This window comes from Drosophila albomicans, chromosome 3, assembly GCF_009650485.2.
Source record: "Drosophila albomicans strain 15112-1751.03 chromosome 3, ASM965048v2, whole genome shotgun sequence".
NCBI classification, from domain to species: domain Eukaryota; kingdom Metazoa; phylum Arthropoda; class Insecta; order Diptera; family Drosophilidae; genus Drosophila; species Drosophila albomicans.
The window spans coordinates 14,917,867-14,941,700 of NC_047629.2; the positions used below are offsets into that span (position 1 = coordinate 14,917,867).

The window sequence follows — 23,834 nt, forward strand, 5'->3', positions numbered from 1 at the left end:
ATAAAGAGGTTAAAGAAAGCAAACGAAGGGGAAAGCTTGGGTTATTCCGTAACACTTCTTTGGGAGAGGGCGTTGGCAAGTAAATCATGCGGACTGTGATGAAAAACTTAAAGGAATTGTCGGCCAGTAAATTGAAGCGTACAAATTCTACATATTTAATTATTTTCTTTTATTTTTTCTACTGGAATCGGCCCTTTTTTTGGGCATTTGATTTCGATTACGCATTTAAATTCATCAAGCACGTGCCATGCGCTGCGTGGACAATCGAATCGAACAAAAGGCAAAATACATTAGCTTAGTTGTCTATCCAGGCGTTGCGCGGCTCTCGATTTTGTCATTTGAATATTTAATGAGCGCTTATTAGGACAAGAGCGAAAAAAAGAACGCTTAACATTGAACATTGAACGTTTCTCCAGCTTAACAACAGCCTTTTCCCTCTCCTCCCTCTCATCCCGTTGCCCATTTGAGATAGCTGAGTTTAAAAATCAGCTAAAAAGAAATGGCCAATGGCATTTGACTTGTGCTCTGACGCGTTATGATGTGGCAATTGAGTTGAATTCGAATTTCGAGAGAGTGTTTTTAACTTTTGTTTTCTGCTTCTTGTTTTTTTTTTTGTGAAATAGCCAGTGATTGACTGGCCTTCAGATCATTATACTGCACAGTGACGCATGCAGAGAGTTGCATGCCACAGTTGGTAGTTGGCAGTTGGCAGAAAAAGTTGAGTACGACCACAATGGAAATTGAACCGCAACGGCGACGAAGCGTATTAAATGACAAACACAGCTTTATGGTCAATTGCAACCACTGGCATTGCAGCAGCAGCAGCGGCAGCCACATTGCCAAATATTTCGACTCGCTAGCAAAATATATAAGCTTTTCCTGTTGGCCTGCTTTTCGGTGATAAAACGGAGTAACAACTGCAACGGCGAGTACTCGAACCGGTTTGCAAAACTTCAATGTCCCGCATACGGGGCGTATGCGCAATGTAATAGCTCAGTTATTGCATAAGAATATACTTATAAGGGCATAAAATAAAATGTAATAATGTCATACGTCTTTATCATCTCGGTACTTATCGCTAGGCAATTCTATCTGACTGTTCAATACGCATCAAAGCCATTGAACAGATGAGCTCCTATATAAACAGACGTTTGCATTTAAATTGCGCCTCAAATCCAGTTCATCTGACATCCAGCTCCCGCGTTTGAGCAGTCAAAACATACCTACCAGACAGACAGTGAACAGGCAATTCCCGTATTCGCGTTACGAGTTTCAAGTTTAAGCTCAGACTCAGACTCAGATTCAGACTTGAGGCGCTGACTCAAAAACGAGGAGACTCAGTGCTAAACGGCAACGCGACGCGAGTGGACGAGTTTCTGTCTAGCTGAGATTTATTAATAAGCCAAGCCTAAAGTATTCGAAAGAAAAAACAAAAACGCAAAGAGTGAGACACGGGCGGAAACCAGATAGAGGTACAAATTGTGTTAAGAACAAATCTACATAATAGCCTGATACTATATATGCCAGAGTGCGAGCTGTGTGAAGAGGCTGCCTGCAAATTAGTTTTGCCTCGTCTCTGTGTGCATGTGAAATACCCTCACTTATGCTTGACTTCGCCTACTTCAGCTCCAAGAATTTTAATTCTCGGTCTGTCCGACTGTCCGGCAATCCGGCTGTCCAACTGTCCAGCTATGCGGCTGTCCGTCTATCCGTCTATCGTACTATGCGAGACCAGCATACAAAAACAGTCGAGTCTTTTGTTTGGCATGTTTCTCTGTGGGCCAACACCCGGCTTTTGCTTTTGCTATTGCTTTTGCGATGTTGCAACGAGAGGCAGCTGCTGGCCAAGCAAGAAATTAATTTTGTTTCACCCGGTTTTCGTCTCTTATTTTTTTCAGCTACAAAATGTTTACCAAATTCGTAGCACCTTGCTTGCTGCTGCTGCTGTTGCAAGTTACATTGAGCCCTGCACAGGTGAGTTATTACCAAGTACCAACAACAGCAATAAGCAACAACTAACAAGCTAACTAACTTAGTGCTGCAAGTTCGTATAAGTATGTGCCCGAGTTTCTGTTGTTTTTGGCATTTTAAAACCTTCCATAACTAGTAGGCACTGATGCGAGATATTTACCAAACTTTCTGTATAAACAAAGCTCAACACGCTCATACTTTACGCCTTGATTGTGATTAATTCCTTTACCAATTGTTTGCAGAATGCAAATTTCTCTATAATTGAACACTAAAATCAACTGTATAATTTGCCTAAAGCCACGAAAAGTTTGTTTTTATGGCTAAAAAAAAACAAATACAAAATTTATTTTCATTTGAATAAAAGAAATTGTGGTGTAGGAGATTAGTATTTTTTATAGAATTTCATATCTACTTAGGCTGTCCATTGTAAATTTGTATTTTCAATAAAGATTTGATGAATTTATTACTATTTATTTTCTATACAGTTAGAAACCACGCTCTGAATTTACATTTATGCACATTCACTTTATTATTTGTCTATGTTTAACACATGTATGTCTAAATTATCAAGTTTGCAGACAAATTAACTATTCCATAGAACACGTTTCCTTTTGTTTAAACAGCGAACTGAACACGCTATATTTTCGATTGGCAATGCACTGAATATTCAAATACGAACACATATACTCATATTTTGTTATTCAAGTTCAAGGGCTGATAATCGTTTTGGCACTTGTGTAAATAACCAATAAAAATATACTTGGCAGTCAGAAATACGAGATGGTTACCATTCACGCACTTTTTTTTTTATTTTTGGTGATGTATCACGAATAAACGAACATAAAAAAGAATTTGCAATTCATTGCTTCAAATAAATGATTGCACACATATTGTTGTTGGGCCACACAGAAGCTATATTCACTGGCCTCTGAGCAGCCAGACAAATGCCAATTGTTGGCCAGCTCAAAGTGCTCACATAGCGTATGTGCAACTTTTGGTATTTTATGGACTTTGAGTTGACTTCTCACTTGCATTTATTGAGGCGTTGAGAAGTTCAGGTATTTTCATTTGTATTCAAATTTAAAAATATATATATTAAGAGATAAATAAATATATAAATATATAAAGATATAAGATATAGAAAAAATAAATTTATATATAAGTATAAAATACATAATTATGAAAATATATTATAAATTTATAAAAACTACAGGTAGACATTCCTCACAACACATTTTATTAAATGAATCATCAAGAGCTTTTTGATCAATTAAGAAAGCTACAACCGAGTGTACTCGACTGTGAGATACCCGCTGCCGATTTTGAATAAACGTGAAAGAGTGCGGTATTGTACATTCTAAAAATATGCCAAATAATATACCGCAAAAGTACTGAAATATACCTTACGCTGTATTTGGTATATCGATGAAGTACTATATTCGAAATATACCCTACTGTTGAAAATATACCATATTTGCTGCCAAAGTAGCTAAGACCCTATACGTAATTTGCCATACAAAAGTATTTCTCAAATAACTTCTACAATTTTCATACGATCACAACCAAATTCTTAGGTATCATAAATACTATAGTTATTATTATCTGTACCAAGGTTTCCTAGCTTTCAAAATACGCTGAAGTAGGCGTGGGAAAAATTTGCAACAAACTTGATCATTATTTCTTAAAGTCTCTGAGATCTAGATAGATGTTCATACCGTCTCACTAAGTTAAAATAGCCTTCTACTCTATTGGTAGCGGGTATTAAAAGCTCTCAACTCAAGTTGGTGACCTTTAGGTCAATCCCATTAGGGCGTATAAATACACTTAGCATAACAAAGTTTTTTCTTTTATTATTTCGCTGCATAAACTGTCAACACTACGCAAATTTTATTGGCAATAATATTGCAGAGCAGCATCATCGATGGATGGCTGGCGGCATAAAAATGTCGGTGTTGATTTTATTTGTGGTTTGCTGCACATTTAAAAGTGGCAACACTTCAGTGGACCAACTCTTGATTTGATCTATTTGCTGGATGCAGTTGCAAATTGCGGGTTGAATTCACTTCAATTTCCATTACGGTTTTCAAGCCCATTAAAGTATTGCGCAATGTGGCGGCTATTAAATGGCTGTAATGAAGAATTTTTAGTGTTTCGGTTATTCAGCAGTTCGTGTAATTGCACGCCGAAGGCACAAATGGGTAATTACTATGCGAACATTAAAACGACTCTCGACTATCATTAATCTACGAGCGTTAGTACACGACTTCGACGACATCGAGTGTTTTGGCGTTTTCCAGCTAAGCTCCTTGACCAAGGGCCAGCAGTTATATATCATTTTAATAACGTTGATCACCTTGAACTTTAACCCAAGTCCATATGAAATCAGTTACTACAATAATACGCAACGGGAAAATGTTATATTCAAATAATTACTCATACGCCGCATTGTGCAAGCAACATGCGCCAAGCAAATTTATATTTGACTGTGTGTGTTCGCTGTCATGTTCTGGGTGACAAGCGCCGCCATGCCATGTAGCATCTGCGCGAAATGCGACCCAGGTGGCAAAAGGCCAACTGCATGGTTAACTTGGCCCATTTCTCTATCTGTTTGCCTTTTGGGCACTTAGCGGGGCATAGTGTTTTTAAGGGTGCCTCGCTTCATTCTCTTGGCGTGTCTGTTGCAGTTTTTTTTTTTTTTTTGGTGAAGTTTGCGGACTTGCCGCCAGTTGTAACAATTTTAGGCACTTTGCCCTCACTTTTGCAGTTGGGCAAATCTTGGCACTTGGTTTTATTTCTATTTGTTTATGGCTCCGGGGTTTTGGGCAAAGTGCACGAAATTTAGATTTTAATCAACGCATGCATGAAATTTGCATTTGTTGTGGCCGCGCTATGTATGTGTGTGTGTGTGTGGTCGTGGGAATTGTACACAATTGAAATTGAAATTAAGGTCTGCGAGAAGGGTTACAGTTAGCGGAGGTTTTTCCCAGAATTCATGCAAATTGCTTAGCCCTTTTTTGTTGTATTGTATTATGTTGCTTTTGCCTTTGGCTTGCTTGCGGCTGCTACATCAAAGATGTGGAGACTCTGTTAAGAGTTATTAAGGATCACAAACCACCCACAAAACTCTCACCTTCCACCCATACACGCCAGAAAGAATATCTTTAATCTGAACGTAACGTAAATTTGTTGAGCACAATGTGCCCCATTGTTGTTCTGTGCACCCTGATGTTAATCATTAAGTTATAGCAAGTCCTGTAAATACTTTACCTACTCTACTAGATAGCTAGCTAATAAACACATTTGCAATCCTGATAGCTCAATTGAACTCAGAAATGTATTTCAATGGATTCGTGCAAACATTTAACAAGCAAACAACAATGCAGAGAGAGAGAGAGAGAGACTGCCCATTTTAAATAATGTCAAATAAATATGCGCAAATTTACAATTGCAGGTCAAAAGCAGTTCTTTTGTGCTAAAACCTGCTGTTTTGCTGACTAACAGAAACTTTCAGTGCTTATCTGAACAATGGAGCATTTGTGAACTCTGCTGCTCTCTCTGCTGCTCACTGCTTTAATCACCCTCTTGAGATATTTATGCTACTGCTGCAAGTCAGCTCTTAGCTCCTGTTTCTCGATATATTTGTATGAAACTCGAATTTTTTGCAAATAAGCAATGCTTAGGGAATCACATTAAAGCAGAGCACATGAATTGCAAAATATGCTATTTATCATTGCCATTTATTGAATTTGGTATACAAAATTGATTAAATGAAGTTGCAAAATGTAACATCATAACTCAGACTGCAGACAGTTAATGTTAATGTTAAAATACTCGTATTTCGAGTTCTGATATAAATATAGTGGAAACTAATGGATAAGCTAAGCAGTTTAGCAAATTAACTTTGGTTTGTTAAGCATTTTAAATCACAGCAAATAAGTAAATAGATTCAATTTTCGTGGAGTTCATTTAATGTTGCTTGTCAATTACTCTCATAGCTGAAGCTTAAGTTAAACATAACATTTGCTATATATACATATGTACTATATTAAGTGCGAATGGCTTATAGTTAAAAGCAACTTATTTACAATCGAGTGACTCTGCTCCCGACCAAGTGCAGCAAAGTTTTCCGCTCTCTCCGGGCTTGAGATGCAGGTAAATGATTCCTTAATCGCCTAGAAGCTGCTTACGAGACACATTGCACATGTTAAGTGCGGCGGGATGCGACGCCAGGGAATCTGGTTTAACAGAGTTTATCAGGCGCTTAAATCGGCTTATGCTTGCAAACCAAACTACCAAGCGGTTCACTCACTCTTCCCCTGTGTGTGTGCAACAATGCATTTGCATCTCATTACATGTTGCAGGTTGAGCAGCCGCAACAGCATCAGCAGCAGCAGCCAAGTTGTCGCCTGATGCTGTCAAAGTGCGTTCGTTGGATGATGCTTGGAATTTTTCTCATTTTCCATATAAATAAGCACAAGTCATGCTCTTAATTATGACATTATTATAATTTAGTTAACACAACTATCTGTCTCGAAGCAGGAAGCTGTCTCAGCATCGCATACAAAGTTTAATTGGAACTTAATTAAGTTGCGAAACATTTGACTAACACAAAAAAAACAAAAAACGAAGCAGCAACAGAAACTTGTTAAACTCTGCAGTAAAGTTGAAAAAAGAAAGAGAGACACAAAAAGTTAGTTAAAGAGAGACCAAAAAAGTGATAGAGAGAGAGAGAGAGAGTTGGAGTTACTTACGCTATCACAGGTTGATGCCGTAAATGACCAGCTGAAAGTGCATCGCCTCGGGCAATTGGTCGTCGGTCGAGTGCCGCTTGAAGCGTACCCTGGCATGCTGTTGACCCACGCCGCCACTTAGCAGCTGTGCGGTGCCACCATCTCCGCCATGCAACGCCAGCGGTGTCATATCATAGGCGTGCACCGCCGTTATTGTGTAGCTATCGATTGCTGGGTCATTCTGTGGGTGTGTGTTGTGAAACAGCTCAGTTTATATACGCACGAAACAAAAAGGCAACAGTTTATTCTTTTACCTGTGAACCATATACAACATCCACATCCACTTCCGGATGTGGCAAGTAAACATCTTGTGCATGCAACGTGCTGGCGTACTTGTTGACCTGGCCCCAGGTGACCGTGGCGCCGTTCGCACCAGACGTCAGCCACAACATCAGCCACAGGCTGATAAGCGTTGTCGTTCCAGCTCGGTTTGTCAACATGACAACATGTGGCACACAGCAACAGCACCTGCCACACACAAACACAACACTGCTCTGCACTGCGCGCTGTGGCAGCCAAAATAATCGCCGAGAAGTTAACAGTTGGAAATTATTGACGTTCTGTTTGTTTTGCGGATATCGCTTATCAGTTTCAATTGTTTTTTTATTTTCCACACTTTTTCTCTCTCACTTTCTTGCTGTCTTTCTCTTCCGATCTCTGTTGTCTTGATGTTTATTACAGTTTGTTTTTGCACAATTGCTAATTGTTTATGTTTGTCTGAAGATTGCAATTCAATCAACTTTGCAATTTCACGTATTTTCCCTGAAACTACGTCATTGTCTCCACCCTGACTGAAAACAAATGTCTAAACACGTTCACAACCTCTAAGCGACTGACGCTTATCACCTTATCACTCGCTATCATATACATAGATTTTGTAAGTATGTCAGCATGTCGGCCCACAGCCTATTTACCCATGCATTTAACTAAATTAACTTCACTTTATGTCGCTTGGTAGTGAAGTAGCCACAAGCTGTGCAAATATTTACCATTTTTTACCATTTTGTAACGCACGTTACACTGGTCAACATAAAGGGATGTGAGAGTCTTTTAGAAAGATTTATTAGAACTTTAACTTTAAATAAAAGAAAGTGAAAAACTCAGGGAGCTTGAAGGCAGAAAGTGATTACTTTTGACTCCAAAGAGGAAATATTTTTTTTTAAAGCCATGTCTGTTTGTCCGACCGTATGAACACCTACATCTCAGAAACTATAAAGGATAGAGCTACAATATTTCGACAGCTCTTGTAATGTTTGCTCGCAGATTATTTTTGTTTCAAATTTTAAATTTTTCGTAAATTGAATAAAAAGCGTAATTTTGAAGCTAGAAAATTTTGGTACAGATAATAATAACTATAGTATTTAAGACTCGTGAAAATTTTATTTCGATCGGAAAAAAATTTTATATTTTTTAGCTGCTTTCGCTGACAATTTGATATATTTTTAATTCTATTGTATATTTCGAATGCGGTACTTCAACAATATACCAAATAAGGCATTCGGTATATTTTAGTATTCAGCTGTATATTATTTGGTATATTTTAAGAATAATACCGCACTGTTTTGCTTTTATTCAAAATGGGTACCGAGTATCTCATAGTCGAGCACACTCGAGTGTAGCTTTCTTAGTTGTTTTTATCGCATTGTAAGATAATTTCAACTCGTTTGTTGATCAGTTTAATTAACCAGTTGTATTCCCCGCCAATTCACCATTTCCAGATAAAGTCTGATCACAGCGCCAAGTGTACAACATTGTGATACACTTGAAATGGGGAGCCCCATTGTTATATCATATCTGCTGAACTCCTATCTCCAATTCAAATACTCTCAATCACTTATGTATTGCTAATCATATAAATGAATGCTTTATCACTTTGATAGCAGGTCTATCGACTTCAAATATGTGCATAACGATCTCCACTATAATTACATACATACAAGCAAGACCAAGACTGTTATGGAGAAGAATGTAAATACAAGATTAAACACTTCTTTCAAAAGCACAAAAGCAAATTTAATCCATCTAAACAATATTTTAACACTGAAAAGTTTATTTTGGCTCTCTGTGAGATTTTCTCATTATACTGATAAGATTGCTCAGCTGTTATCTGTGGGCTATCAAAACACGTAGACTTAAAGACTTGTAAAATCCAACAAAATCTTCCCGATTTAAAGATTTCCAACTAAATTTAGGCAGGTGTTCAAATCAATTTCAATAATACTCGCATTTGGATTTTATTAGAAAGTTGCGAAACCTAATTAAAATTGATTGACGCATCTTTGCAACGGGAGACTGAGTAATGGCCTCTAAATCTTACCGTTGGATACCTCGAAAAATGATGTGTACAAACTTGTTGCCTACATTTTAAGGTGTTCACCTAAAAGTTTTGTTAAGGGGGCGGACACAAAACTTTGACTATTTGTGAAAAATGGCCAAATGTCTTATGGCAAACTTTTGGCCTAAACAAAGCGCTCAACTTTCAATAACATCAAGCATACGCAACGTGTAAATAACTAACTTTGGCTAACTCACACACCTCTCTCGCTCTACAGCTGATTACGCTAAAAGATGGCAAGGTAGGCGTCAACTTTGCCGGCTACCATGCGGATGCCGGTTTAGGCGGCCTTCTAACGGGTAACTCTGCCCACGGCGGACTCAGCGCATCGGCGGGCACTCCATGGGGATCGCGTGCTGCCGCCGGTCTCGGCGGTGGTCTTAACGGTACGGTGTGCCACCTTTTTGGGCATTACTAATTGATTTGGATGCTAACGCGTTTATTCTATGTCCACACAGGACGCACAGCTGGCGGCGCATATGCCGCAGCCCAGGCCAATGATGAGGTGGGCGCCAGCGCTGTGCTGGGCGGCAGCGTTGGGGAACACGGTTACATCGGCGCTGAGTCCCATCGGCCGGGCAAAACTTCCGGCTCCTCTGCTCAGATCACACCACAACATTTGACCGCAGCGCCTGTACCATTGGATGATCAACCAGCTGTGCTGCCCACTCGAGCCACGTATGTGCAGCGTGTCAAGCCGCCAAAGAAGTATTCGCTGATTGCCCCAAGCGTAAGTAAAAGCTGATAATAGCATTGAATTGAAGAGTAATTTAAACATTTGTGTCATATATTGCGATTTAAAAAAATACACCTAAATATTCATCATCCCTTTTACAAAATATTGTATAGAATAACAATTGTATTTCTTATTCTTCCGATTCGAGCTTAATTATCATATACAAAAATAATGTGATTCCAGAAGTGTTTTTTTGGCCATCTATAAGTAATGCAATTGCAATGAAATTTTATGTTGAATATTTTATATATTTATTGAGAATAAGTTTTCATCCTTCCTTTTTCACAATATTACAGAGAATAGCAATTTTTCATAAAGTTAAAAAAAATATATATTTTATAGATATAAATCGTATTTATTATTCCTCCGATATAAGCTTAAAATTATACCACAAAATTTGATTTTAGGAGTTTCATTTTAGCCAGCTATTAGTAAACAATAGCAATGAAAATTAATGCTTAAAATATTATATATTTAGTGAAGAGATTTGGTAGAAAATCGATTACAAATTTTTAATGAAAATTCATTCTAAAAATATTATTTCATTGGTAACATTTTGTAAAAGAGTCGTGAAAATTTTAACACAAATTAATTTCCAATAAGTTGTACATACTCTAATATTCATTAAGAACAGTTTGTGATAGGACCGTAAATATTTTAACACAACTTAATAATGTTTACACACAGGAAATTAGGATGGATTAGTCACAAAACTATTTACATCAAATGTTTACTCTGCTAAATACAACTTGAATTAACCATTAAGTCGTGGTTTAAAGCAGTGTCGAATTTTGTGTGTGCGCAATGTGCAATAATACTTTATAACGTGTGTTTGTGTGTCTAAGTACGTTCGAATGTATCCCTAATCTGTCCATGTTAGTCAGACCACAGTGCGGCCGGCGAAATCAATGAAAATCATGTACAAACAGCCGCAGTGCCAACCGCAGGCAGCGTTCAGATTGTGCGGGAACAAACACCAACGCCCGTAATAATTGTCAAGCGACCACGCCTACGTGTGAAACGTCCACGTCAACGCCAACGCACCAACGTATACGTAACGCAGTTGGCACAGCCACAGCCGGATGAGGATGAGGAGACTGTCCGCCAGGTGCCGGTCCCGGTGTCGTCGCACTCTGATGAGCCGACGAAGGTAACACAAACAGTCAGAATAACAACAAGAGGACATGGAATGCACACACGCAGTACACACGATGAGCTGCGGTTTGGTACCACAACAACCACACACACACACACACACATACGCACAACACGCCCACATACACACAGTGCTGATCAACCTACAGCTATTCTCGTAGGAATATCTGTAGCTGCTGGCTACAGTTTTTGGCTTTTGGTGTGCAGCAAGTTTCGCTTTTTGGGGTCAAAACATTTGCCCATTTTATGCTGTAAATTTATTTAAAACATTTGTGGATGGCTCTGTGGCATCAACAGCATTACCAGATGACCCCATGCCACACGCCCTCAACTTGTTGAAACAATTCCAAAAGTTTTGTGCATGCAATTTTATGTAATTTGATATGTCGTAATTTGTTTTGGCTTTTCTCGGTGGCAGAAGCAACAGAAGCAGCAGCCTAATGAAATTTTGGGCATTTAAAAGTCGTTTTTTGATTTGTTGGTCTTTTTTTTATTCCATTAAAATTCAACTAATTGTAAGCGTTCTCTCTCTCTCTCCCGCTCAGCACTCATCGGCCAAGACGGTGGCCACATCCAAGACCTATGTACAGAGACCACAAGTCCAAAAGCACGTCGTTGCGCCTCAGGTTCAGGGCAATGTCGTTGGCAGCGCACTCGAGGTGAGTGGCCTTTTTACTTTTTGTGTGCGGCATCAGCAGCTTGGTCGCAGTTGTTTTATCTGTACGTTTTTTGATTAAATTACTTTGCCATTTTCACTTTTCAACAGATTCCCATCGGCATTTTGCGCTCCCTGCAGGTGAGCCTCGGCAACTTGGCCGGCGGCGGCGTTCAGCAGGTTCAACAGGCCCCCGTTCTACCCTATCAGGGCTAGGTGCTATGCCCCTTAAAGTCTATTTGTGTATGTTTCTTAAGCTTATACTCAATAACACATTATAAAACGAAAATAAACGAACAATACTAATATAACAGTATAATATGTTGAACGTATACTTAATATGCAGATTATATTGCTGGAATAGATGAAAGAAAACTCCATTTTATTTTTACTCTACAGGCAAGTGAAGTATTTTAAATTAATTAATTAAAATTATGATTTCACTCAATATCACATACAATGCGAAATAAACGAACATTGCTATTAATAAGTTCAAATTTGTTGTACGTATACTTTATATACAAATCATTTTGTAGTTAAATTATATGATAATACATAAACAAATCACATAATAAAGAAATATTCATAATATGAAGTATATATAATATTTTGTACGTATACTTAATATGGAAGTCAAGTTGTCATTGTAGATAAACAAAAATTATATTTTAGAGTTACTCTACGGGTAAAAAGCAATACTTGAAATTATAGACTTAAATAGAAATAAAAAACAAGTAAGAAAGCTACAGTTGAGTGTGATCAACTGTGAGATACCCGCTACAAATTTTTAATTAAAGTAAATACCGCACAATTCTACAAACTTACCAATAACTATATTTTATTTTTTTTTTTGTATCACTAAACATACCAGATTGTCAGCCTATGGATAGCGGGTATAACAACTAAATAAACGAGCAAATGTTTGGGAAGAAAACTCATTTTTACATTTAATCAAAGGCTAAATAAAATTTATGAAAATAAACTCTTAAAAACAGAATCCAATCTAGGCCACTCATAAATAAATCATATTCTCAATAACACATAATAAATTAAGTAATTACTAAACTATGATATGAAGTTATTATATGTTGTACGTATACTTAATATATATATATATATATCAAAAAGCTCAATTTTATTGTAACTCAGCGGGCACATAAAGTAGATAAGAATTCATTCTTAAAGCAAAATACAAATCGAGAGCGTATCATAAATTAAAGAACGCCTCAGCAGACATAGATTTATGTAAATGTATTAAATTATCATAAATGCTAAAACTTGTCTCAGTCGCAGACATCTTTAAGCATATCAAGATGTGCCATTTCATTCTGGTTTAGAATGTTGCTTCAACGTGTGTAGTATTGTTATTTGTTGAAAGGGTCGCTCTATAAAGTCAAAAACCACACAACGACCTCAGCAACAGCAACACAGCAATAGAAGCAACAACAACAATGGCAAATGCATTGAATAGTTTTATCTTTGGTGTAAGTTCAAATGGCCAACGTGCTCACACTTACATTCACACATACAAGCATATATGTAGATCTAGAAGCACGAATTGTCGAGAAACATATTGGCACGAACTTTATGCCCGAAATTTAACTTTAAAGAGGAAATAGCAAACCGTCGCAGTTGTTTATTTAGGAGCTGCTGGTCAGAACCCCCAGACAAGATATGGCAGACAAATATACACTCACTCTGGCACAGAAAGACGCACACACACACATACACTTATGCACTTGCTGTGAGAGTGTGTGTGTGGAAAATATTTCACACTCTGCAAGCAACCACAGGCACTTGTGCGAGATGCTCGACGCGGGGACAAAGAACTGGCTAACGGTCCACACAACACACATGTTTGAATGTTTAACACACTCTCACCAACACACACGAAAAACACTCACACACACACACACACACACACACACACACGTAGTACTCTACATGCATGTATTGTGCAAATATGCTTAAACACCTCGGGCTTTTATGCTTTTAACCCTCGCCGCACAAAGTCGCCAATGGTTGAGAGAGTGTGTAAATATGTGTGTGTGTCAGTGAGTGCCTAAGTATGTGTGTATGTGTGAGTGCCTTAGGGTCAGCATCAGTTTGTTTTGGAGCACAATGTGAGCCCATGCGGCGGTTTGCGGCTGCTCTTTGAATTTCTTAATTAATGTTGCGCTTGCAATTTATTACCATTTAGCGAGTTGAAACCACGTAACGCCGCCTGCTGCAAATTATGCCCAGCTAGTATGCTTGAGAGCTGAGAACTGAAAACTAAAAGCTTGAAGCTGGATGCTCCGAAAAGCATAAACATTAGAGGGAGAATATATCTACTTACCCGCAAATGCTTCCCACTGCTAACAAAACATGGCCAAAAAATATATCAATATTTTAACTTGGATAAACATAAACAGAGGAAATGTTTTTGCCTACGCTGGAATAATGAAAATACAAAAACAAGTGAAATGTACTTTATGTATAAGTATGTATAAATAAATTCATACCTACATACATATACGTACATATATCCACAGCAGCATTTCAGCGCAGATGTAATGGCTTGACTCTCTGCTGCCTCATGCTGTGGACTCTTTGACTCTGACTCCTGTATTGTACTTTGCTGTGCTGTGTGGAGCCAAAGGTTAACAATGGACGGTACAATTCACTTCAATTTGTAGGTCGCTAGCAGGCGGCTCATTAAATTTTACGCACGTGCCGCACAAATTATATTTACAGTCTTCCATACATATACCACAACATACATACATATATATTTAAGCTATTTCTAATTTAGAAAATAAATAGCCAGTTGAAAATTGAAAAGGTTTTTTTTTTAGATTTTATTTTCTATTTTTTGTTTGTATTTTTATGCGAGTGTGTGGGTCGAAAGCGTATGGCTTTATTATTAAAGGCAACTCAACTCACACACACACTCACTCACATATTGAGTTACTGTGCGCCCTAAAGCAGGCAATCGTATACCTGGCGTATGCGTAACGAACTTGACTATGTGCGTCACTCATGAGAATATCAAGTTTAAGATTTTCAGCAATGGATTAGCAGTAGACAAGCATGTGAAGCTTACGAAGGTGGAAATTTCATTTGAATTTTACCCAATTAGCAGCAAATTTCTCTATAGTGAAATGCTCGCTCAACTTATTTAACATGTCGAAGACGCTACGCTGCGTATGCGTAATATTCAAGTACCTATCGGCGGTAAAACTCACTGACTGTCTGACGCAGCACTTTATAAATATTCATTGGCCGAGTTTGTGGAAATTGAGTGCAAACAGGTGAATATAAATATTCATATTCTCTATGTACTCTCACTAGAGAACCGCAGCATCGGTAGACAAGAAGAAGAAGACGAAGCGGAGGATGCCAAGGGCGCCTTAGAGACTCCCAAAAAAAAGTGAAAACTTTTCAAACTAAAGTTCTGTTTTTCATTTAAGTTACTTGCTGATGTTCTTGTTGTCGTTGCTGTTGTTGCTGCTGTCGTCTGTTTCGCTTTAATCTTCAAATGGTTTGGTCATACATAAAATATAAATTCAAGTACTGTATTTTAATGCATATATGTATACTAATTTGATTATTTACGGCAAACGCATATTAAGTCGGAGTAAGGTAAATTTGTGCATTATTAATAAGCCGACACCATTTAATTGAAGCAATGTGATTATTGCCCGTAGCTACCGTAGTCTGCAGACTGTGGCCATATGCAAATTTCAGTTGCCACGTGCAGCGCCCCGACATGGCTTTAATGTATCAACACGAACATAAACATTTTATACATACAACAAACCAACACACGCACACCTAGCACCATCCTACACACACACTTTATATGTACCACAATGTGTATTTGTATTTCCTGGTCTGCTGTTTACGTGAGTGCGACACATTTTATGCAAATCATCGACACGGCGCCGAGAAATTTAAATGGAATTTCTTGTGACAAGCAACACAACATCTAAGGCAACAATTAAAATAAGCTCTTGATGAAACAAACAAGCCTATCATTGAATTGAATTCACAATTCCAATAATCTCTCTAATATGTTTCATTTAAATAAACTTTAAGCTGAACTTGCTATTTAAACACCAAAATATAACACACAAATATAACTTTTAAATGTAATTTCTTATGACAAGTAAAACATGTTTACAACTAATAAGTATAATAAAATCTTTATGAAACTAACTTATTTTTTCAAATAAATTTGAATAAAATAAACTTTAAATTTACCTGATACAAAAATATAACATACTTAGCTTAAATTCTAAAAGGATTTTCATGTGACAAGCGAGTTTATTTTTAAGCGAGTGATTAAAATTAGTTTTAATGTAACAAAGCTATCATTTAATGTAATTAATAATTCCTATATTTTTTCTAATACTTTTAAATAAAACAAACTTTAAGTTTAACATTAAGTATAACTAGCTATTCTAGGCAAAAATAGTAAATGCTCAGCTTACATTTTAGATTCTTTATGGCAAGTAATATAACTTTAAAGCTAATAAGTGAAATAACGCCCACATTACATTAACCACATTTCCAAGAATATTTCAATAATAATTTAATGTCAATAACTTTAAAACTTAACAAATAATTCTACGTATTACGTTATAAAAGGCTTCTTAAATTTTAGTAGAATTGTTTCAAAACTTTGCAAGTTTAAACTAAGTTTACTTGCAAAAGTTGCCCAACATTTATTTCTACGAATTGCATTTCGGTTCTTTATTATCCTTTTGAACTCTCAATTCTACGAAATTAACGATAAGCATAGAATTTTTTTATTCAATTTTTTTGGTCATTTACAGAGAAACTCAATTATAGCTAGTTGGACAAATATTTCATGGTCGACAAATCGCAAAGTTATCACACATCCCTATAGACCATAATCAGGTTGTAAATATGTATGAAGTAGAATGCGACCCATACGAAAAACCAGAACATGTAGTATTCGTATGCATATTAATTGTGTGCTAAGCTCTCGCCCATAAATATATAAATAAAATGACGTACCTGACGAAGGGATTAGTTACTTTTGCCTTGCAGCCTGGCAGCCTGGCAGCCTGGCAACGGGGCCATTTGAATTATCATCGGAAGCTATCATGAAGCACAAAAAGAGCTAAATATATAAAAATGAAAATCCAAACAAAATTTGCAGGAATTAATTTTGTTTGGTTGCGGCTGGAGGCCTTTTTTTGTTATGTTTTATTTTATATATGCATTAGCCAAGAATAGTGATGCGAGCAAATCAGGGCTTTGCTTTGTATTTGTCTTGCCAACTCAGTGTGAGTGAGATGTAAAAAAGTTGGACAGAACAGAAGAGAAAAAAAAAACATTGAACACAAAAATCAACTTTAAACCGAAACAAAAACTTTCACGGCACATTTCACAGGTTGAGCTATGCATCGCGGGGCGGTAATAAAATCATAAATCCCCGGCCAAGCCGACAAAGGTTAAGGCTGACCGTGGCTAAAGAGAAACAAAACGGAAAAAAAGAAACGAGTTTGATAACCGACTGTAGCTAGTGCCTTTTAGCAGGAAGCGGAAATGATGTTGTTGGGATGTCTTCGGCCTTTGCTTTACCTTACATTACCTTATACCTTTGTTCAATTTGCCTTTTGAGATTTCGCCTTGGCCGCGCGCTCAATGAGCGATTGCACGCTTTTTATTTTATATTCGAAGTTACGCAGAAGTCTTACGGGTCACAGGTCGGTAGGCAACTTTCTGCTTTCTGCTTTTAGAGCGAGAACGGACTCTCTCATTTATGATACTTGTACTCGGTGGCCTTTTGCCCGGTTGCCTTGAATTTGTTCTCTTTGGGCTGCTTGCTTACTTTTTTATGGCTGCAGCAGCATAATTAATTTTATTTTACAGCTAGACGCTTTGCAAAAAAATGCATAAAGTCAATTAACTGAAAGAGCAGGCAAGAAGTTGGAGCTGCTTAACTAAGCATAATACTCGCATAAATCAACTTTAGACTAGAGTTGAATTAGCTTCGCAGATTCGCTGTACTTTATTTACGGACCCATTTGTATTCTGCGCAACAAATATGTGTTATTTATGACCGGAATCCTTAAGTTATGAACGTCTAGTTATAAACGCAATGTTTTCTTCAAAACTAAATTTTTTTAAACATACACAATAAAATAGAAAACAAAATCTTTTTATTAAAATCAACAATAAGCTTTTGCAAAGGTATATAAGAAATTTGATGTTATTATTGTTGTTGATCTAGCTATAAATGTTTGGCCATATCGACAGTCGCTTTAAACTTATATTGGAGCTTATTCAAAAACAAACCTAAATACGTTGCACATTACGTTTCTTACGTTGCTCTTTTGCGCTTACGTTGCTCATTCTGCGCTAGGTTGTCTGCGCTCAATTTTGCGTTTACGTGAGCACTTATTTTGCGTTTGCGCTGCTGATATCGGGTTTAGCAGAAAGTTTGTTTACAATTTTGATAGCGTGCAAGTGTTTGAAAGCAATTAAACAAACAAAACAATATAAACAAAATCATTAAAGTATAAGCAAACGCATATATACCGACTTATGAAGGACTTGTGATTCGTTAACATCAGCATTATTCGCACGCGGCTGGTTACAGGACAAACACCGGCAGGCGTAGGTGAGTCAACGTCACGAAATTGAGTTTTGCTTCCTATCCGTTGCATTGTTTCAAAAATCGCGGCGCCTTCATTCGAGTGGCGACCGAGCTGGCGAAAGGACACGCGCGTCGTTGGATTTACAAGTGGAATTCGTGTAGTGCCCAAACAAACAATAAATCGTGCTCCCGTTGTGTGTGTGTTTGTGTGTTTTGAGGAAGCCAAACCCAAATTGCCAATAAGAATTCCATGTTGTCTAAAGTTGTCCTACTATTATCGTTTTGCTCATTCTGCTTTCAGCCCTTTAAACGCCGTTGACATGGAGGACTTTAGCAGCATTAAACCGAATAGTTCGGTGGTCAAGTTAGCCGCTTGCCTGGAGAAGATCTACAACAAAATAGTGGAGTCCAAGGAAAAGCAGATAGCGGAGCAGCAAATCAAGGAAATCGAGTTCCTGAAAACGCAATGCAAGCACGAGCATATGCAACTCAGCCTGATGAGCTGTCAGACGTTGGTCCGCCTCGTCGACGAGGGCGTCCTCGATGCCAACAGTGTACAGAACACGCTGCTATCAATGCTGCCCAATGCGGGGTAAGTCAACGAGCCACACACACAGAATAGCACACACATATGTATGTGCGACTTAGGGGCGCAACCTGGCTGGCAAGTTCCGCCCAACAAGAAAAAGAGGTTGACCGTTTCGTCGATGGCAATTGCAAAGGAGAGCACGGAGTTGCATAAATTAGCAAGGAGTTCATCGTAAGCATTCAGATTGGCAGCCAATGCCAATGCCCCTTATGCTGGATACCACATGCCGCGTGTGCCTTAATTGATTGGCATGCTCTTTACATGACGGCGTGATAAATGCGAAAATGAAATACGAGCCATGCTAGATGTTAACACTTTTACACGCACGTTGGCATTGACTTGGCCATTTCCGGTTTTCGCTGACCCATTGCCCGCAATCCTGGTGCCCAGCAGCAGCAGCAGCAGCTTGGCAGTTAAACACTTAAACAATGACACGAAGCTATTTAAATGTGTACGCATTATGTATGCAGGACGCCAAAAAATCTATTAGCCATTTCCGCTTCACACAAGAGGAAGCAATACATAAATCAAGGACAGCGTCTTGGCCTTGTGGTTACAACGCCCCACACAACTGACCATATATAACTCCCTAAGTATTCAAATTACGCGGGTCAGGCAAATATTTGATATGCAAACCCCAGAGAGAGAGAGAGAGCGAGCGAAAGAAACGTGCGGCATTGAACTTGAAAATGTTTTCACTTTTGTGAAGGACGAAGAGGCACAAGAAAGTAATCAAATCAGAGAGAAGTAAACAGCATGTAATACAGAAATTAACCTTGATAAGAAACCAAGTGCACAAAAAGTGCAAAAGGATTGCATATTAATTGCAGCAGTTGCACCACAAACCGCAATTAAAGCGGGCAGCCATTGGGAACGCCACCTGAGCAGGTTGTAATTACCACGTCAAACGCAAAACGATTTAGCTGCAACTTCGCTGCTCGAACTCGAACTCCAACTCCTCCTCCTCTTTCCTCATTCAGCTGGAAAGTGGCAGCGGAAGTGGCTGCTAAACGCCAGTTAAGCTCAGTCAACTTGTAACAATCTAACAATGTTCTTATGTCATTAATTTAAGTGCTCTTTGCACCTTACACCTTTAGATTAATCTCTATTTACCTGTATTGTAGCCCCATGCACTTTGCCATTATAACCGAGAGCATATTGGGACTGCAGATGTTGTGTCTGAAGCGCAAGACAACGCTGCTGAAGAATAATGAGACGTATCAATGTCCCTATGGTCTGAAGACGCAGCTTCATCCTCTGATATCGTTGATGCAACATTCAAGTGCCAACATGCACGATGTGAGCAACAAGATTATTGGCATCTGTCAGCACCAAGACATAAAGTAAATGTTAAAATTAATTTCTACCTTAGAAATATTACTGACTTGTATTTCTTTTTCAGCATTCGCAATTACAGCATCGAATATCTGCGTCCGGTCTTTCTCTATGTGCTCTGCAATCCGCAAACGCTTCACGATGTGAAGCCCATTTGGACTTGTTTACTTGCTCTCAGTCACAAGCAGCCGGAGGCACGAGCACTCATGCAGGAGCTGCTGTCGTGGAGCAAATTCAATAATGCCAGCACTTGTCTGTGCACCAGCATTTTAGTCATCGAGGCCATCGATTACTTCCTGCAGCAGGCGGACCATGCCCAGTCCATTGATCTGTGCATTTATCAGGCGCTGCTTATCAAGCAGCTAGCCCACTATGGCATCGATCCGCGTCCAAGTTTGCAGTGTTTGCTGCGCGTGCTGCATGCAACGCGCGAACACACGCGTCATCATTATCACGTGCTGTTGGTGCTGCTCGCCGAAAGCCTGCATGTGCTATCGCCTTTCTATTTGGCAGATCTGCTGCGCATTATCGTGTTTGTGGTGGTGCAGGAGCGCTGTGGCCATGAATACATTCTGAACATGTGTCTGGACGGCATCATTCAGTGGATGTCTCAGACTGCATTCATACCCGCAGAAGGCCTAGCTCTGGCGCATCAAATTGTCCAGCGTGTGCTCGACCAGCAAAAGCAACCGAGGGATGGCAACGAGGTGGAGGAGGAGTTTGCAACACGCATCTGCACCAAGGAGTTGCAGCCGGCGCATATGCGCAACTATCATCCAGACATTGCCATCGCCTTTGATCTGGCCAATCTGGTGGAATCTTTCGAAGTCTCCGAAAACAAGGATGTCTTTGCATTTGTCGACGCACTTAATGTCAAAGCAAACACTGCCTTTTGTCAGCGACTGCATTTGTTTTTGCGCGCTTTGTTTCTGTCGCGCGAACCACCTGTTGACTGCTGGTTCAAGATCTACGAGGTCATCTTACAGATTATCAAAGTCAACGAAAGTATTGCCTACGATTTCCTCATGACATACATCTTCAAGTTGGCGCATGAACACAATCCGGAGCTTCAGCTGGAACTGCTACGCGGTCTCTCCAGTTTTGCAGTGTCGAAGGTATGAATTCATTTTATGCTGATAAACTCAACTAATTGAAATTACTTTTTTAGGATAACGTGCCCATGATTCTCAACACCATAAGGAATTTGTCATCGGACAATGCCACTTTCTGTGTCGATTTGTATCTGCGTCTGTGGCGAGTGGAGACACGCACTTATCCTTTCTTGCTGAAGCAAATCGCACAGCCACTGCCAGACAACGACAAACGCTGGGAGCTGGAAGTCGCTCGAACTCATGCGATGCGCGAAATCTGCCAGGAAAAGTAATTTATCGTTATACTCTATACATTTACGATGGCTTACCATTTCTACCTTCGTGTTTAGACCTACTTTACATGGCTCCGAGCTACTGCCACATTTGAGCAACACGCTGAACAGCTGCACTGACGATTCTGGGGATCTGGCCACTTCTTTGGCACTGGATGCCATTTATGCCTTGTGCGATAGTCATACTGTGAATATTGCCTCCACTTGGCAGGCATTGGGCAGCAAGTTTAGGGCTGAGCAAAGGCCACAGACTTTGAAATCCCTCTATCACCTGTTTGGACTTGTCCCGCTGCTGCAAACCCCAACGTTGGAGTACGAAAAACTGGCAGATGATGCGCTAGAACAGTTATGGCAGGCTATCAGTCGTCCAAATACGGATGCCACTCAGGTGCGAAATGCACTTGCGGCACTCAAGAGCTATGAGCCAGGCAACACACTGTGTCTACGTCACATTCCGCCGCAGTTTCGTTTCGAAATTGTGGGAGGCGGTGCCGTTGTGCCTGGCACTCGAGAGGTTGTTAATCTGCAAGAACAAGACACCATACCGGGTGAGGTATGGGTCCAGCTGCTGCAAAAGATACGACCAGAGTGTGGTGATGCTGCAGCTGATCTGATAGCCCATTATGTGGGCAACGAAATCAGTGGCTTCCGCAGCGGTGTCTATCGTCTGCCCGAGGGCAAACCCGAGCCTCGCAAGCTGGTTGGTCTTTTTGCCACCAGTCCGCTTCGTGCTGTCAGCAATTATCTAGTGAGTCAATCACGATTCGGCGACTATGTGCCCGAGCCGTATGCCGTAACCTTTGCGCTGCGAGCTCTCTCTAAGCGCTTTTCGAAGCCTATACCACCGATGGATTGGAGCTGCCTGACCAGCTTTTTCCACCTGTCCTTCGATGCTCGCAAATACTGCATCATGATTGCTAAGAACCAGGCACTTCACAGCGGCACAGCTCGACGACTGCTCGAGAATTTCTTAGCCGACTTTGAACCCAATTGCTTTGAGGAGGATCTGTTGCTATTGTTCTCGTTGCTGCCGGAAATTGGAAACAGCGTGAGCCTGCAAATCTTAAAGAATTTTGCCGAAAAGGTGGCAGTCTACTGCTTCAAGGAATCACAGCTAAATGACTTCGCCGAGGGTAAGTTGATGACCATCACACTTTCTTTAAATGCTTTCTGAAACTCTTGCATTTCAGGCTGCTTGTTTGAAAAGTTTTTGGACAGCGTCAAGTATATATTCACAGACAAGTGTGAGATACCCGAAGTGCTGGATGTATTTACACTAATTGTGGAGCGTTACATGGACTCGATGAATCTAGATTCCAGATTATTTGAACGATACACCGAAGTGGTGTCAGTGCTGCATCCCAATGCCATCGATGGCCTCACCACGCCAGCGAATTGGTGGGAAACACCAGCTGGAAAGCTAAAAAAGGCGACCATTATTCGCTGTTATCTGGTATTGTATAACGAAAAACTGCCGAACCCCTTGAAATGGTTAGCTCCTATTATTGATGCCTATGAACGTCGAGCGGAGGAACGTTCGTTCTTCTACCGCCACCTGGCCGCCACTCTGTATGCCTTTGGCAGCGATGAGCATGCCTGTAACTGGATTATGGAGATATTTGTGGAAATACAAATGTTGCTCGCAGAGGCGTCCAACAAAGAGAAACTCGCTAGAGCCTTGTATCTACTTGATATATTCATATTGGCTGTGGATATACTATCTGGCTGTGGTGTACTGCTGGGCAGTATTGATGTGGTTGCCACAGATGGTAAGGAGCGTTTTAATCTATTTCCAGAGAGCTTGCAATATCTTTGCGATCACATTTTTTGGAAGGACCAAGAGGCAAAGGTGGGCGCATACTCAAAATGTATCCGATCAATATATTGAATTCCACTTTTTAATTTCAGATTTACGAGTTCCTGTACAATCTATATAAACATGCATCGATTCCCCTCGCATATGCTGCCATTTTCAAAGAAGCGATTATCTGCTCGAGAAATAAACCTTACTTTGACAACAAAGGAGTGTGGACCAAATACGTTGGCCTGAGAAAATGAATATGAGAGCTAAACCAATTTGACAGAAAACAAAGAATTAACCCAGCAACATAAAGTGCACTTATTGTTATAATTAAAACTTCAATCCATTTTTATAGCTTCTTGTGCGATATTTGTTGACTTTATTAAATGAATTTTAGCATTCAATTTGAAATTATTTAAATAGATTTCCTTCTAATCCAATTTAAAATTTGACTGATAACAAACTCTTTA

The 23,834-nt window shown here is 39.3% G+C and overlaps 2 protein-coding genes across 2 annotated transcripts; both read left to right on the top strand.

Annotated features, from left to right (window-relative positions):
* Positions 1–1,174: 1,174 nt before the first annotated feature.
* LOC117569878 (uncharacterized) lies at positions 1,175–11,961 on the top strand. The gene is made up of 6 exons (XM_034251217.2): positions 1,175–1,472; positions 1,899–1,974; positions 9,314–9,482; positions 9,555–9,826; positions 11,533–11,646; positions 11,754–11,961. Exons 2-6 carry the CDS (start codon positions 1,906–1,908, stop codon positions 11,856–11,858), a joined length of 729 nt encoding a protein of 242 aa, XP_034107108.1. The 5' UTR covers positions 1,175–1,472; positions 1,899–1,905; the 3' UTR covers positions 11,859–11,961.
* Positions 11,962–18,077: 6,116 nt separating this feature from the next.
* Positions 18,078–23,772, top strand: LOC117569818 (focadhesin). The gene is made up of 8 exons (XM_034251139.2): positions 18,078–18,279; positions 18,557–18,847; positions 19,969–20,187; positions 20,247–21,294; positions 21,348–21,559; positions 21,621–22,696; positions 22,754–23,412; positions 23,472–23,772. Exons 2-8 carry the CDS (start codon positions 18,576–18,578, stop codon positions 23,619–23,621), a joined length of 3,636 nt encoding a protein of 1,211 aa, XP_034107030.1. The 5' UTR covers positions 18,078–18,279; positions 18,557–18,575; the 3' UTR covers positions 23,622–23,772.
* The last annotated feature ends 62 nt before the right edge of the window (positions 23,773–23,834 follow it).

Coding starts and splice junctions, on each gene's coding strand:
- LOC117569878 (XM_034251217.2), top strand. CDS start 1,906: ATGTTTACCAAATTCGTAGCACCTTGCTTGCTGCTGCTGCTGTTGCAA. Junction 9,483..9,554: donor TCTCGGCGGTGGTCTTAACG/GTACGGTGTGCC, acceptor ATGTCCACACAG/GACGCACAGCTGGCGGCGCA. Junction 9,827..11,532: donor ATTCGCTGATTGCCCCAAGC/GTAAGTAAAAGC, acceptor TCTCCCGCTCAG/CACTCATCGGCCAAGACGGT.
- LOC117569818 (XM_034251139.2), top strand. CDS start 18,576: ATGGAGGACTTTAGCAGCATTAAACCGAATAGTTCGGTGGTCAAGTTA. Junction 18,848..19,968: donor TCAATGCTGCCCAATGCGGG/GTAAGTCAACGA, acceptor CCTGTATTGTAG/CCCCATGCACTTTGCCATTA. Junction 23,413..23,471: donor GGAAGGACCAAGAGGCAAAG/GTGGGCGCATAC, acceptor TTTTAATTTCAG/ATTTACGAGTTCCTGTACAA.